Source organism: Zeus faber, assembly GCF_960531495.2.
Source record: "Zeus faber genome assembly, chromosome: 8".
NCBI lineage: Eukaryota > Metazoa > Chordata > Actinopteri > Zeiformes > Zeidae > Zeus > Zeus faber.
Genome location: NC_137195.1, coordinates 14,683,673 through 14,698,317, shown reverse-complemented (window position 1 = coordinate 14,698,317; position 14,645 = coordinate 14,683,673). Strand labels below are relative to the sequence as shown.

The 14,645-nt window shown below is 46.1% G+C and overlaps 2 protein-coding genes across 3 annotated transcripts in view; both read right to left on the bottom strand.

Moving 5' to 3' along the window:
- iffo1b (intermediate filament family orphan 1b) overlaps positions 1–2,444 on the bottom strand; it is a 10,941-nt gene extending 8,497 nt beyond the window's left edge. For both annotated transcript variants that reach the window (XM_080005532.1, XM_080005533.1), the window contains exon 1: positions 587–2,444. In XM_080005532.1, coding sequence (XP_079861658.1) covers positions 587–1,485 — 899 coding nt within the window. In that variant the 5' untranslated portion in view covers positions 1,486–2,444. The remainder of the gene's footprint in view (positions 1–586) is intronic.
- A 3,093-nt stretch (positions 2,445–5,537) lies between these two features.
- Positions 5,538–10,652, bottom strand: gapdh (glyceraldehyde-3-phosphate dehydrogenase). Its single transcript, XM_080006107.1, has 12 exons — positions 10,593–10,652; positions 10,023–10,068; positions 8,275–8,374; positions 7,920–8,026; positions 7,578–7,668; positions 7,296–7,411; positions 6,928–7,009; positions 6,601–6,752; positions 6,395–6,473; positions 6,213–6,296; positions 6,003–6,100; positions 5,538–5,916 (listed from the first exon to the last, which is right to left on the bottom strand). The coding sequence occupies exons 2-12, from the start codon at positions 10,043–10,045 to the stop codon at positions 5,847–5,849; spliced, it is 1,002 nt and encodes a 333-aa protein (XP_079862233.1). The 5' UTR covers positions 10,046–10,068; positions 10,593–10,652; the 3' UTR covers positions 5,538–5,846.
- Positions 10,653–14,645: the final 3,993 nt, after the last annotated feature.

Here is a 14,645-nt window from a genome sequence, read left to right as displayed (position 1 = left end):
GTGCTGACTGGGCTTCTGCTCGAGACAGCTGGTCTCCAAAACACTCCATGCCTTTATGACTGCGTTCACTCCTGGAAAGTCCCAATAAAAATGCCCATAGCATCCTGAGCACCATAACGATAAAGACTGATTGTTTTTTTTGTTTTTGAAGAAAGAGGAAAACAGTCAGCGAGTTCTTACAGGAAAAAAGTAAACATTTATTTCCTCTTACCCCTTTTCTGTAAGCTCTAAATTAACCCCCTAACTAAATTAAGGTGCATTGTATATACAGTATATTAAGATATAAAACTGATATCAGATGCCATTGTGAGGGGAAACTGAGCTTCCATCATTACATGTTTTGACATAATTCAAAAACTATTTATACATCTCCTTTAACTTATTCCTATTGCTACTTTGACTCAGTTTCACACCCACTATTCCACAGAAAACCGCCCACAGATTGTTCTACACTGAGATGTGGTCGAGCATGTTCCTCTGCACAGTGATGTCTGACAGTAACCTACAGCAAAGGAATGACATATGTTTGATGATGAGCGTAAAACAACAACAACAACAACAACAACAACAACAACGTCATATTTACCTGCGTTTGTACTCGTCTCTCTCCCGCTTGACTTTGGCCAGGACGTTGTAGAGGGCTCGGATCTCTGGGGTGATGGTGTCGATCTGGACACCGACGCCGTCAGGGTGCACCCAGGACACACCCGGGCTGGTCACACGCTCCACGCCGGAGCCCAACTTGCGCGTGTGGTTGTAGGACCAGATGGTCCCCGGGAGGAACCTCGGGGGCGGATTGGCGGAGGGTCCCAGTCCGGCGCCGGAAAAGGCTTTAGACCCGCCGGGGGAGTCCGCGCACGGGGTGGACTGGCTGACGGCGACGGCGGGGATGGCGCTGGAGCTGGGGGCATCGCCGGCGTTATTGGTGAGCGGTGGGGCAAAGAGGGTCGTGGGCCTCCTGGCGGAGTTGTTGGTGTTGTGGAACGGGAGGGAACCGGGCCTGAGCGGAATCGTCCCCACGAACCCGGTCTGCACGCCCGCGTCCTGGGTGTGCGTCCCACCCTGGCAGCCCTGGTTGGCGTCCAGCGCCTGCTGCAGCTGCTTTTCCAGGATCTTATTCCTCCTCTCCAGCTCATGCACCTTGGCCAAGAAGCATCGGAACCGCAGGTTGAGGGTTTTGAGGACGCTGATGTTGGATCCCAGGTCGTTCCTCAGCGCCATGGCCGCAGGAGGTGGTGGCGCGGCGCGGTGCAGGAGGTGGCTGTGGTGATGGTGGTGGTGCAGCGAGGAGGTGAACCCGGGCCCGGTCGCGTCGGTCAGCAGGAAGGCGGATGCCTGGTCGTCGGGCAGCAGGCCGGAGGGGGAGTCCGGGTGTCCGGCTTCTTCTTGGTGGTTCTGCTGAGGTGTCTGTTGGAGATGCGCGTTGGCCCCCAACAAAGGATTCATGCTATGGAGTGGAAAACTGAAGCGCTGCAGATCTGGCATGAACACGGACTGGGCTGGCTCCAGGCAGACGCACTGACGGACTCGCGGGGAGACGGACGGACTGGACGCTCGAAGGACCGAGGCGCAAGCGGACACGATTAGCGAGCCGGTTATATAACGGTGTCCGAGCAGGAAGGTCTTACCGGCGGCTGGAGGATAAGTGCCCGCTCCGTGTTAACGGACCATAGGGAAAACAAGGTTTCTTTGGCGACGCCCGATCTGCACCTCGATTAGACGCTTCCAGAAGAAAAAAAAAACAAACAACAATTATTCCTTTAAACGAATTTTAAATTAAATCGAATGAATACAACACACGGGAGGCGCCGCGTCAATAGCGATGATAAATAAAATCCAGTCCGTTCACCTGCAACAAGATGCGCTCGCAGGCCGGGGCAGCGCCGTGGGCTTTGGGGGGGGGGGGGACGCACAGCTACCGTAAACACCCAGCTAGAGGCGCAGCGTCCACTTAACCCTTTGCTTTCCGCACCGCGGCCCTCTCGCCCGAGCGATATGCCGTCACATCCGGGTGTTGAAGCCCATGCGGAAGTGCTTCGAACTGCAGTTCAAGCGAATGGCCGCTAGATGCCACTCGAGACTGAATGTAAGTCCATGGGAAATTCGGAGTCAATCTCGGGTCTCGCCAGCGGACGGATTGCGCTGCTTGTAGACCGAAAAAAAAAGAGGAAGGATTTGGAGAAAAGACGAAGTAATCTAAAATATGATTACTCAAGTAAGGTACCTGGAACGGTGGCGCAAGAAGGTCACAGCAAGAAGGTCCTGGGTTCGATTCCCGCCTGGGGGCGCTGTTGGCACCGTGCTCCGGCGGGTTATCTCCCAGATAGGAGCCTTTCTGTGTGGAGTTTGCATGTTCTCCCCGTGCTCACATGGGGTTTCCTCCCCCTCACGTCAGTAAGGATGCACCCATCATCGTCTGACCAGCGATGGACACTTATCACCTGGTCCCCGGGCGCGTCCACGTATGCTGCCCACTGCTCCTGGCTGTGGCCCCGGAGGAAGGACAAGCCAGGATGGGTCAAATGCAGAGGATCCATTTCACCGGCCACCATCAAAAAGCATGTGCGTGTGTGTGTGTGTGTGCAAGCATGTGTTGTAGTGTGGTGTGTTGCGTGATGAATAAAGACTGTTTCGTTTCTGTTTCGTGGAAATGTTACTGAAGTACATGGCCAAACAAACTAACAAACAGCTCAGATTGACTTTGGAATCGGAAAATGTGTTACAAAAAGCATTTCATCGTGAACTGAACAGTGAAAAGAGTCTGGTGTTTTTCAAAATAAAACAGTTAATACTTATGGATTAAACAATGGGGGTCATGAAAAAAACATGGGAAGAAAAAGTATGTCGCTGGAATCGCTTATATACTGCACGACAGGACACAAAGTAGATTTTACCTTTGTTAAAAAATCATCACCATTATATCCTTTGATGCGAATCCCAAACTTCTCATTATTTAACCCTGTCATTGTCTCACCACTCCATCTCATTGCTTAATCTCTCACTGCCCTCCGGTCACATTTGTCTCAGAGACAATGAATGTACAGCTCTATGGGTTTGTTGTAGTTGTGGTGTGGTGACACAGCCATCTCTAGAGGTGTTTGCGTCTCCATCTTCCCTGTGTTTAAGCAGTGCTGCTACCGATCGTATCTGAAGCATCAGATCTTCGGGCAGGGAGGTGAGACAGGTGGTGAGGAGAGAGACGATGCCAAACACAAAGCCCTGCATGCCGTACCAAAGGCACCCTGCGTCACAAAATACCCAGGCATGGCACAGGCTGATAGGGAGGGAATAGGATTCAGTTCTTTGGCAGAAAGCTTATCAGCTTCTGCCTCCAATATTAGCTCACTTCAGCACATCTCAATGACAGTTGTATGATGCCCACAACAAGTGAATTTGTGCCACGCATGAAACAGCTCCATTTAGCATCACTTGATGTGATGCTAAATGGAGCCCCCGGGAGGCTGAAGCCAAAATGACACACAGTGAGGTTGATGGTCATGAGTTCTGGGGGTCTGCACAGTGGCATTCCCCAGCAATGACACTGCACCTGGGCCAGGAAAGATGCAAAGGGACGTAAAGGCCACAAGCAAATGTGAGGAGAAGGCAAAAGACAACTACAACCAGTTTTGCAATTTTATATTAATATTCATATAATATTAATAGTATAACACGGGGGGTCATAGAATATGAGCTGACTTCAGAACACATTATTACCTTCATTAAACCTAGGCAACATTATTACAGTATGTGATATGTAAGCCACTAAAGATCAATGCAAAACATGTTTTTTTGACATGGCTGTGGACTGAAGCCAAATAATGTGGCCAGATAAATATGAAGTTATTAATCTTGAGTATTCCATTTAGCGATTCATCCTGATCTGTCCTGCCCAGCCCAGCCTTACCAAAACTCTTTTCCCTACCAAGAGATATTTGATTAATCGCGACAAAATTTGGAAACATACCCTTGCTTTTACTGGGGTTTTTTTCAACTGGTTTTAACTTCCTCTGCTTACTTTATTTGTGAAAGTTTAATGTAGGTGTTTAAGCAAGGGTTTGTTGTGTTATACTACACTACTAAGCTGACTGGACTGGACAGTACACACACACACACACACACACACACACACACACACACACGATTCCAATGACACCTGTCAAAGGGTAGGATATATTAGGTAGCAAATGAACAGTCAGTTCTTGAAGTTGCTGTGTTGGAAGCAGGCAAAATGGCCGCAGTTAGGGTCCGATCTGATCGAACATTTGTGGGATGTGCTGTAAGAACAAGCACGATCCATGGGGGCCCAACCTTGCAACTTCCAGGACCTAAAGGATCTGCTGCTAACGTCTTGGTGCCGGATACCACAGGACACCTTCAGAATCCTTGTGGAGTCCATGCCTCGGGCAGTCAGAACTGTTTTGGCGGCACGAGGGGGAGCTACACAATATTAGTGGTTATCAGTGGTGGTTTTAATGTTACTCTTAAGAAGTTGCAAGGTAGTGCCCCGATGGATCAGGCTTGTTGTTCCAGCACATCCCACAGATACTCGATCGGATCAGACCCTAACCCCGGCCAGCCACATGATGTAGAAGAAAACGTGATTCATCAGAACAGGCCGCCTTCTTCCATTGCTCCGTGGTCCAGTTCTGACGCTCATGTGCCCATTGTCGGCAGTGGACAGGGGTCAGCATGGGTGCTCTGCATCATAAGCAGCAAGCTGCGATGCACTTTTCCATCATAGCCAGCATTATCTTTTTCAGCAATTTGTACTTTGGTAGCTCTTCTGTGGGATCGGACCAGACGGGGTAGCCTTTGCTCCCCAGGTGCATCAATAATCCCATGGCCCTGTTGCCACTTGTCCTTCCTTGGACCATTTTTGGTAGGTACTTACCACTGCATGCTGGGAACACTCCACAAGACCTGCTGTTTTGGAGATGCTTTGACCTGGTCGTCTAACCATGGCCCTTGTCAATATCGCTCACATCCTTACGCTTGCCCATTTTTCCTGCTATAAAACAAACTTCAAAAACTGACTGTTCACTTGCTGCCTACTATATACATCAACCCTTGACAGATGCCATTGGAATTAAATGATCAATGTTATTCACTTCACCTATCAATGCTTTTAATGTTGTGGTGATATAAATATAGCATTAACTGAAACCTAACGTGTTCCTAAACCGTCATCCATGGACCATTTAAAAAAATAAATCCTAAATTTGTAGTGTACATTGGTGCAAGGGAGATGTTCATGCATGTGGACCAGAATATGAGCTGGGAATTATTTAAGCTAATGCATTACATTTTGAGGCAAACACTTCCCCCGCCAGTTAAGATCGCCAAAGGAGAGTAGTGGACGCATGGTCAGAAGACCTGATGCTAATAGACATTGCAGGTGATCAATGATCCTGATTAATAGCAAATGGTTCAGTGCTTTTGATGAATCCCCAAGGGAGAAACATTTCAATTTGATGTTCAGAATGAAGCCATATTTGTACATGCTGCATAACGACAAATGAAAGAAGAGTGCACAGATCTCACAAACAGAGGACTTTATTCCACCACTGAATGTAGAACCTCAGCACCACACACATGGTGAAAGACTCGCACACCTTCTCTCCATCTTCTTCAAGAACAGAACAGGGATTCAACAATACAAAAATAAATTGGTCAATGTTTAACCTATGTTTGTTTGTTTTCTTTCTGTGGGACCTTTCCTCAGGCATACAATGGTAAAACCATATGGTGAAATCAGGCAGAGTCAAATAATACAAGGCATTATTGCAAATATATAACTCTGGAATTGGGAGAATGGGGCACAGGACACAGTTGACTGGTGAGACACTTTACTCCTTGGTGCACATGTGGGCCATGAGGTCGCACACGCGGTTGCTGTAGCCAAACTCATTGTCGTACCTGCAAAGAGGAGCAAGAAATCCAGTGTCACCAAACAATAAAAACAAATGCGCATGTACAATTTCATAAGGATAGACAAGACATACCATGTGACCAGCTTGACAAAGTGATCATTGAGGGCAATGCCGGCACCAGCATCAAAGATGGAGGAGCGAATATCACCGTTGAAGTCTGTGGACACCACCTACAGAGAAGAAGGACAAGTCATGTTAGTCCATCATGTGGCATAATAAATTACTTTATTCAAACAATCAGTTGGAAGTATTGTCGAAGAGAAGATTATTTCGAGCACATACCTGGTCCTCTGTGTATCCCAGAATTCCCTTCATGGGTCCCTCAGCTGCGGCCTTGACAACCTTCTTGATGTCGTCGTATTTGGCCTGTAAAAAGGAAGGTGTTTAGTTTGTGGTAATGCACAAATGTCAACATAAAACATGCAAAGTCTGTGATTTTGCAAAAGTACAATATGGATACTCACAGGCTTCTCCAGACGGACGGTCAGGTCAACCACTGACACATTGGGGGTGGGGACACGGAAGGCCATGCCGGTCAGCTTGCTGCAAAATACAGAGAAATAGTCATTTATAATTATTAATAGTGCATTTTAGAGCAACCTTATCGGTTTACAGTCTTTTAAGTGTATAATGAGTATATAAATACTACTTTTGTTTTGCATGTACAGACCCATTGAGCTCAGGGATGACCTTGCCGACAGCCTTGGCAGCGCCAGTGGAGGCAGGGATGATGTTCTGGCTGGCACCGCGGCCATCCCTCCACAGCTTCCCAGAGGGACCGTCCACGGTCTTCTGGGTGGCGGTGATGGCATGAACTGTGCTCTGATGAGAAACGAGAGGAGCAGAATGAGATGTGCACATAACAGCTTATTCTGGATTAATATTATTCAAGATAGTTTGAAATGTTATGTTTTGGAATTTCCATCAAAACAGATTTGGGGTCTTCTAAGGGGCTCTCTGGCAGATTGGTCCCATGCAGTGTGAAATTAATCCTCACCATAAGACCCTCAACGATGACAAAGTTGTCGTTGATGACCTTGGCCAGAGGTGCCAGGCAGTTGGTGGTGCAGGAAGCATTGCTAAAATAAGATAAAACAGAACAGTGTCACATTGTAGCATTATTATCATCATAATCATCCTCTCTAAATATTGGGGCTTCCCAAAACGTTTCTTTAAATACATTGACCGGGTTTGAGTAAAAACATTTACATTTCATATCATTATAACCACCGGCATGCGTGCATTTTTTTTTTTTTTCTTCATTTTTTTTACAAGATTAGTGAAAAGCAGTGAAAAATGCAATTCGACCACAATATCCACCGCAAGAGTCATTCATTTGACTTTGTGGTGCATTGCAGAACTCACCTGACGACCTGAAGGGTGTTGTTGTACTTCTCGTGGTTGACTCCCATGACGAACATGGGGGCATCGGCGCTTGGGGCCGAGATGATGACCCTCTTGGCGCCACCCTTCAAGTGAGCCTGAAAATGTAGGGTGCGGGCGAGTGCAAATCAGTCTTGTAGAGCATCCCCTTTCGAAAATTGCATCTTAAATTTGCCCCATTTCACAAATGTCAATTTTTTGCGAAGGTTTGAGTTACAACTTTAAGCACCCCCCCAGAAGCATGACGCAGATGTGAGAACGTACAGAAGCCTTCTCGATGGTGGTGAACACACCGGTGGACTCCACCACATACTGGGCACCAGCATCACCCCATTTGATGTTGGCAGGGTCCCTCCTGAAGAGGACAGAAGCAAAACGGGGTTAGAAGAGACGTGTTTAGTCAGACCACAAGTTGGTCATTGCTCACAATGCTTTTATGTGATGAAGTACTTATATTTTCTAGCACTGGTGTGCATGCACTTGTTGTGGGTGCAAATTAACAGAAAACCATGTGTTGAATATTTAGTCTTGGGGAAACCTTTGTGAGTCTCGCAATTAAAAAAAAAAAAAAAAAAAAAAAAAATAGAAAAAGTCAGGCCAACTCACTCGTGGAACACACTGATTTTGTGTCCATCGATGACCAGCTTGTCACCCTCAATCTTGACCTCGCCGTGGAAGCGGCCGTGGGTGGAGTCATACTTGAACATGTAAACCTATTGGGATATACAGTTTAGAAGGAGAAATTACAAGACAGATTCCCCCTCAAATCACATTACATGGAGAGACTGGACTGTGTGTGTGTGTGGGGTGGGGGTTGTATTATTAAAACCATACTGTGTACAAGGCTTAAAATGTAATTTTTTTATCATAATAAAAGAATAAAAATAAAAAGCAGGCTTAAGAAATGGATCATTTGGATGTCCTCAAGCCGGTCCTACAGCACAAACCCTTGTTGACATACCATGTACTCCAGGTCAATGAAGGGGTCATTGATCGCCACAATCTCCACCTTCTTGGAGACGAAAGCAGCACGGGTCACCAGACGCCCGATGCGGCCAAATCTGAAGAAAATAAAGGTGCGTTGTTTAATATGACCACTAGGTGGCGGTAAAGCAACAGTTTGTACCCACCATAGTCAATTCTGAAAGGGAGAGCGCACACAGGAAGGTGCTTAAGCTTATAGAGCCAGAGATGGGTAATATATTAACTACATGCATTAATACATTTTCTAATAGATTTCTGAATTATAAAAAAATATATATAAAGCTATGTTGGGGCATAGTAATTTTGTGTTTGGTATACTTTCCCTTTTGCAGAATACATAATGCTAAATTAAATTATTTTTCTAGTTTGAGTGTCCACACACGTTCTGTTTTGTCCTGTTCCTATGGACAAGTGTCACATGAGCTGTTGGATGGACGTGCCAGCCAGCATGACAACACTGCTAATTTTGACTCTGTCCCTGACAACCACTGTGCACTGTTTGAGCAGTCATTCCATCCAATCAAAGCTCAAGTTAAGAAAAGGGGCATTATTTTGTAGAAGAGAAGAAAATAATTGCAGCTTAATATTAGAATTTTATTAGAAGCAATTGCATTTTAGTTTGGCCCGTTAGACATTTTTCTTTAGTGTACATCCTAATATATAGGACCACTGAGGTAATCTGAAAACATCACAATAAAGAGTAGAATTCAGGAGGAGGGACAGAGGGAGTGTACAAGAACAAGCCCATGGTTGTGATTTTCTCGGCCCTTGGTCCGGGGGACTAAAGTCTAAATGTTACCCATTAGTGTGGTAACCCTCCTAGTGACGATAGTTCTATTTGATCAGTGAGCTGAGTTACTATTTAACCTTCTGTACAAACCCTGGCAGAGAAACAGTCTATCCTCAGAGAGGGGAGGAACCGGCAGGGGTCATGGAGATTATAGGTGAACAAGATGACCACATTATCTCAGTAAAGGGAGATACTGTGCAGTCACGTGCGATATTCCATTGGACAATAGCAAAGGAAAAATCTGGCAGGAACAAGTAACCCATTCGTCATTGAGCAAGCGGCTCATAAGAGGCCCTAACCACTTATCTGCTGAAGGCTCAAAGTTCACCATGAAAAACAAGAGAGAGAGAAAGGATGGGTGACTGGCCAAACGTTTGGGTCTCTCTGCACCGGGCAGCAGCTACCTCTGTACTGTGCTTCAGCTGTCGTGCCATTTATTATCAGAGTGGCTGTCATTTGTTCTGTCGTTCACAGCAGAAGGCCAGAGAGGCAACATTCTTGACACTTGAACCTATATCCTTCATTAAAGGTTACTTGGCTAAATATAGGACACTTCCCTGACAAGAATAGGGGAGGGAAAGAGCCATTTGCCCTCTGCCATTCCCCGCAGAGAGAGGCTTGAAAAAAGGCAGTTTCCCCCCCAACCCCCCTTGGACCACATCAGAGCTTGCAGACATTAAGGCCTTGGTGTAATGTGAGGGAGATTCAAGGAGTGTATGTAGGTGACAGTGGGTTGTAATCGTTGATTTGGTCAGTGCTACACATTTTACAAAGCCATGTGCAGTCACTGCAGCTGCTATTCCTTGTGATGGGATTAAATAGCTGTGCCAAAGTGGGCAGGGGTACAGACTGGACCCAGATCTGATCAGATCATGATTAGAGGCATTGTTTTTCCATTTTTTTAAATTTAATAAAGTTAAATAAAAAACACTTACCCATTGATGCCTACTTTCACCATTTTGCCTGAGTTGGTCTAGTCCTCTGGGGGGGCGAAAGGAGGTGAAACAGGTGTTACTTATTAAAACTATTGACCCCCATAATTACTTCATAAATCACCTTCCATTTATTGTCAAAATATTTATCTATTAATGCAGTGAGGTTAGTAGAGATCAAAATGATTAGATAGATGAATACTTAGATGGAGCCAGTCTGACTCTATCTAGATTCAAGGATATGATCAGTTTTGTCCAAATATATGTTGGACCACAAGTTTGTGTGCATGTAAAAAAATATTGAAAAATGCATTTAAAAAAATATTAAAAATATTTAAATATTTTCAAAAATATTTTTTGCAACAAAATCCGAATGATAACCAAGAAAATAACACCAAAGACACTTAAATATTATTTACACCCTGCCTAATGTACAAACATTCACTGATCTGCAAAATAAGGGAGGCCTGTTTGTTAATAAATCAAAACTGTCTTTCCAGATCAACTACATATAATTAGTTAAACAAGCAGCAAACTTATAACAATCAGTGAAAGCAGTAAATAGCCAATTACCGTTTGTGAGATGCCTGTTTCTGTCTTGAGACTCTGGGTGTGAGTGGGACCGATCATGAGACTCTGAGTCTTTTTATGAATGAGGCCACGCCCCTAAAATGGGCGTGCAGTCCACGCCCCCTCTGAAGGTCAAGGTCGTTTGGCTGAAGTTTAGCAAAGTTCTATAGCACTTTGCTGTCATTTGGTACAGTTGTATGGTGCATGTCCCGATGTAACAGAGCCCATAATACTAAATGAAGTGCCCGCTTACAGGACTCCATAAGAAATGTAGAGTAAAAGTGCAGATGTTTGCTTTACAGTGGAACGGCTCTCAAACCAAATAAGTGCAGATACCTGAAAAATATGAGACGTTAGATTGACAATAATGGACGTAACACTGGGATTGATGTTATCGCAACAGTTGCAGTGTTCACCGTTTCCTATTACACACTTCTCAGTCTACAATCTGTCCTGCTTTGGCTCCATCTCTCTCTCGCATTCCAACCCTCCACAGCTTCGAGTGTCAGGCCTATGTAGGGCGATCAGATGCCAACCCACCAAATTTGGGACAAAGACTATGTTTGTGCGGGACAATGTGGGAAACTTTAACAAAGCCGAGAGAGGCGGTCGAAAAGAATTGATACGCCATCTATCCAACATAAAAAAGTAAACATTTATTTCCTGCCCTTCAGCTCGTAACGGCTCTATGCACATTTTTCTTGTGAGCCCCACATGTGCTGTGTCGCTTCATGTCGTATTCCGCTAAAAACTCAACTGCTTTTGAAAAATTGGGCAAAAAAACGCTGTGAGAATCGCCTTCCGCCGCCTTGCCCTATGACCCACGTGTGTGCGGTGTTGGTTTGACGTTGCAGCCCCGTGATGACCGCCCTGGCTTTCTCCACAGCCATTGGGCGAAACCACTGCCCCGCAGCGGTTTGACTTTTCAAAAACCGGAGGCAATCGAAATGTGGGTCGTCGTCTTGATATGTTCGACGGGGCACAAGGGACAAAAATGCTGCGTGGCACAACGTAAAGCCCGGACATCCGAGGCCCGCACACTGGCATGAAGGTCCCCAAGGTAGAACGAAAAAAAAAAGAGAGGCTCCCGACCCTCGCTGACCTTCTCGCCGCACAGAGAACGAGCGCCGCAGATCAAATCTCTCTCTTCCTTTGCTCTGACATTTCATTTGCAAAGACCATGACCCCTCACTTTCAGCCGCTCTCCTGCTCTCACTTTCCCGTCTGTCTGTCTGCGCCCTGTCTCTCTGCCTGTCTGTCCGTCTGCCTGTCCGTCCGTCTGTCGATCTATCTGTCTGCCTGTCCATCTGTCTGTCTGTGCCGCTCTGCCTGTTCATCTGTCTGTCTGTTTGTTTGTCTGTGCCTGTCTATCTGTCTATCTGTATGTCTTTGCCTGGGGTCTGTCTGCCTGCCTGTCTGTCCCTCCCTTTCATCCCTCTATCTCCTTGTCCCCTTGAATGGTTCAATGGTTGTACCTTTTGGTCCCTCAAACTGACGCCGCGGCCGTGCACGTGCGCACCGAGTTATCAGCAGTAAAGTAAACACAGGGTCGCTTTTGAAACGTCAAACGTCTGACGTCCCTTGAGCTTATGACGCATACTGACACACATTTGAGTATTTTTACAGCTTATTGTGCGTAATCTCCGGGTGCATTGCAATGACATTTCGCTGCATATACACTACTCACAAAAAGTTAGGGATATTTGGCTTTCGGGTGACATTTATGGAAGATGTAAAGAGTTCACGCTACAGTGATATTATATTATGAAAGTAGAGCATTTAAGTAGAAGCATGAGGAACCTCAGGTCATTGAGGTTCTGGGGTACAGAGTTACGAGCCTCTACACGGCGACTCAGCTGATCCCATAGGTTTTCTATGGGATTCAGGTCTGGAGAAAGTGCAGGCCACTCCATTTGAGGTGCCCCAGTCTCCAGCAGCCGTTCCCTAATGATGCGACCTCGATGAGCTGGAGCATTGTCCTCCATGAAGATGAAATGAGGCCTTTATTGTTCAAGCAGGGGCACAACGACTGGATTAATGATGTCATTCAGGTAGTATGGGCTTGTCACTGTACCATTCACAAAGTGTAGGGCAGTTCTGTATTGACTAGACACACCTGCCCACACTGTAACACCACCACCACCAAAGGCTCGTCTGGTGACAACAGTGGCTGATGCATAGCGCTCTCCTTGACGTCTGCAACATCGTTGACGGCCATCTTTTCTGCTCAACATTAATCGACTTTCATCAGAGAACAGCACTGAGGCCACTGGTCCCTCGTCCAGCCTAAATGCTCCCTGGTCCGTGCAAGACGATGATGCCTGTGCCTGCTGGGTGGTCAGGTACCCTTGCAGGTCGTCTAGCACGCAGACCACGCTGATGTCAACGGTTTCGAATGGTCTGACGTGACACTTGGGTGCCTCTCACCTCCCTTAAATGTGCCTGGAGTTGAGTGGCATTCATCATCCGGTTCCGCAAGGCACTGTTGACAATGAAGCTCTCATCAGTGTGGGATGTGGCCAAAGGACGTCCACTTCTATGCCTTTCTGTGACTCTTCCAGTCTCTGTATCTCTGTTGCAACCTGCTGATGACACTCTGTGACGCTCTAAGCTCAGTGGCCACTTCCCTCTGAGAACATCCTGTTTGAAGCCTTACAATGGCGAGGTACTGTTGATCAACTGTTAGGTGTCGTCTTGGTCTCATGATGTCAAAATGTGAACAGCATGATGAAGAGGACTGTTTAAATACCAATTCTAATTGAACCAGGAAATGTATTGGTCGATTCATGGATCAAACACCTGTTGTGAATTTTGCTGTTCAGCTCCTTGTTAGAGAACAGCAAGTTGTGCAAAAAGTACTGAAACATTGAACAGTTGGACATGTGCATTCAAAAGTTTAGAGAAGGTCAAATTAAGTTCACCTGTAAAGGTTATAGTGCATTTTATCTTCTTCCTGAAATTTCACCTGAAAGCCGAGAGTGAGTAGTGTATGTACGAACGTATGTATATGTATGTGACAAGTAAACCTCCTGAATCTTGAAACTTGAATCTCTCTGTACGCAGGGTGCCTCTCATAACAAATACAGTGTGTGTGTGTAGGTAACATCACAACAAACCTCACACGCAGGCCCCCCACGGCACCCGGCAGCCGGCCTGACGCTGCACACCCTGCAGTAAAACACATTCTAGAGGAAGCTGAGAGTCCCTCCAGTCTGCACCAATGATGTGAGCCGGGGTCTGTCTCATGACATAGATCGAGTGCCACCACGCAGAGTCCCAGCCCCCCGCTCTGCTGCTCAAAGGTCAAAGGGGGTAAGTAAAGGTCAGGCTAAAATTGGAGACAGGACGGGTCGGCACGACCTGTACGAGGCGTCTCCACTCCATCTGTACCGCCCGAACTCACGCCAACGTCCGCCCAATATTAATGAACCGAAGGATGAGGATTTCATTGAACTGAATTGATTGCTCAAATGATTCTAACTATTTCTCTGTGGGCCCCGGTTCGCCATGACGTTTTCAAACACTTAACTTCAAAACACTTGTTTCTTCTCACATTAAGGTTAAATTGAAAGTTGGAAAGTCAAGCTATAAACCGAACGCGAAACGACCCATTTGACGTCTTTTAGGTCCGAAAGAAGCGCAATGAAATAGGTCCAAATAGGGTGCAGTACAAAGAGTAAGGTTTTTGAAAGCCAGTGATCTGGTGGTCAAACTGAATAATACTGACATCTAGTGGTTTGATATGGTACTGCATCTCAGTCAGTCTAATTAACATTCTCGGCCAACCCTGATAGATGAGAGAGAGCCATTAGTAAATGGGCACATGTTACAAAGTAGGTTTCAATGTCAAAATAATATTAATGGCACATCCCCGGCATGTCTCATTCAAACTGTTGTGAATAGATTTCTTCTTTCTTCAGGAAACCTCTTTGTAGGACAGACACAGCCTCCATTCCACTGATGCATTAAAGGGTTCTTCTCGGTCCCGCGTCCTTTTCAAAGGCTTTTGTGCGTAGCTTTTGCAGCGTAGCCGTCACCGACGACATTAGTTCTCTG

Excerpts from the sequence above, each read along its gene's own strand:
- gapdh (XM_080006107.1), bottom strand. The coding sequence starts at position 10,045 with ATGGTGAAAGTAGGCATCAATGG. Across the intron at positions 6,474-6,600 it reads GTCATCCCTGAGCTCAATGG|CAAGCTGACCGGCATGGCCT; the intron begins GTCTGTACATGC and ends TGTATTTTGCAG. Across the intron at positions 6,101-6,212 it reads TGGGATACACAGAGGACCAG|GTGGTGTCCACAGACTTCAA; the intron begins GTATGTGCTCGA and ends TCTTCTCTGTAG.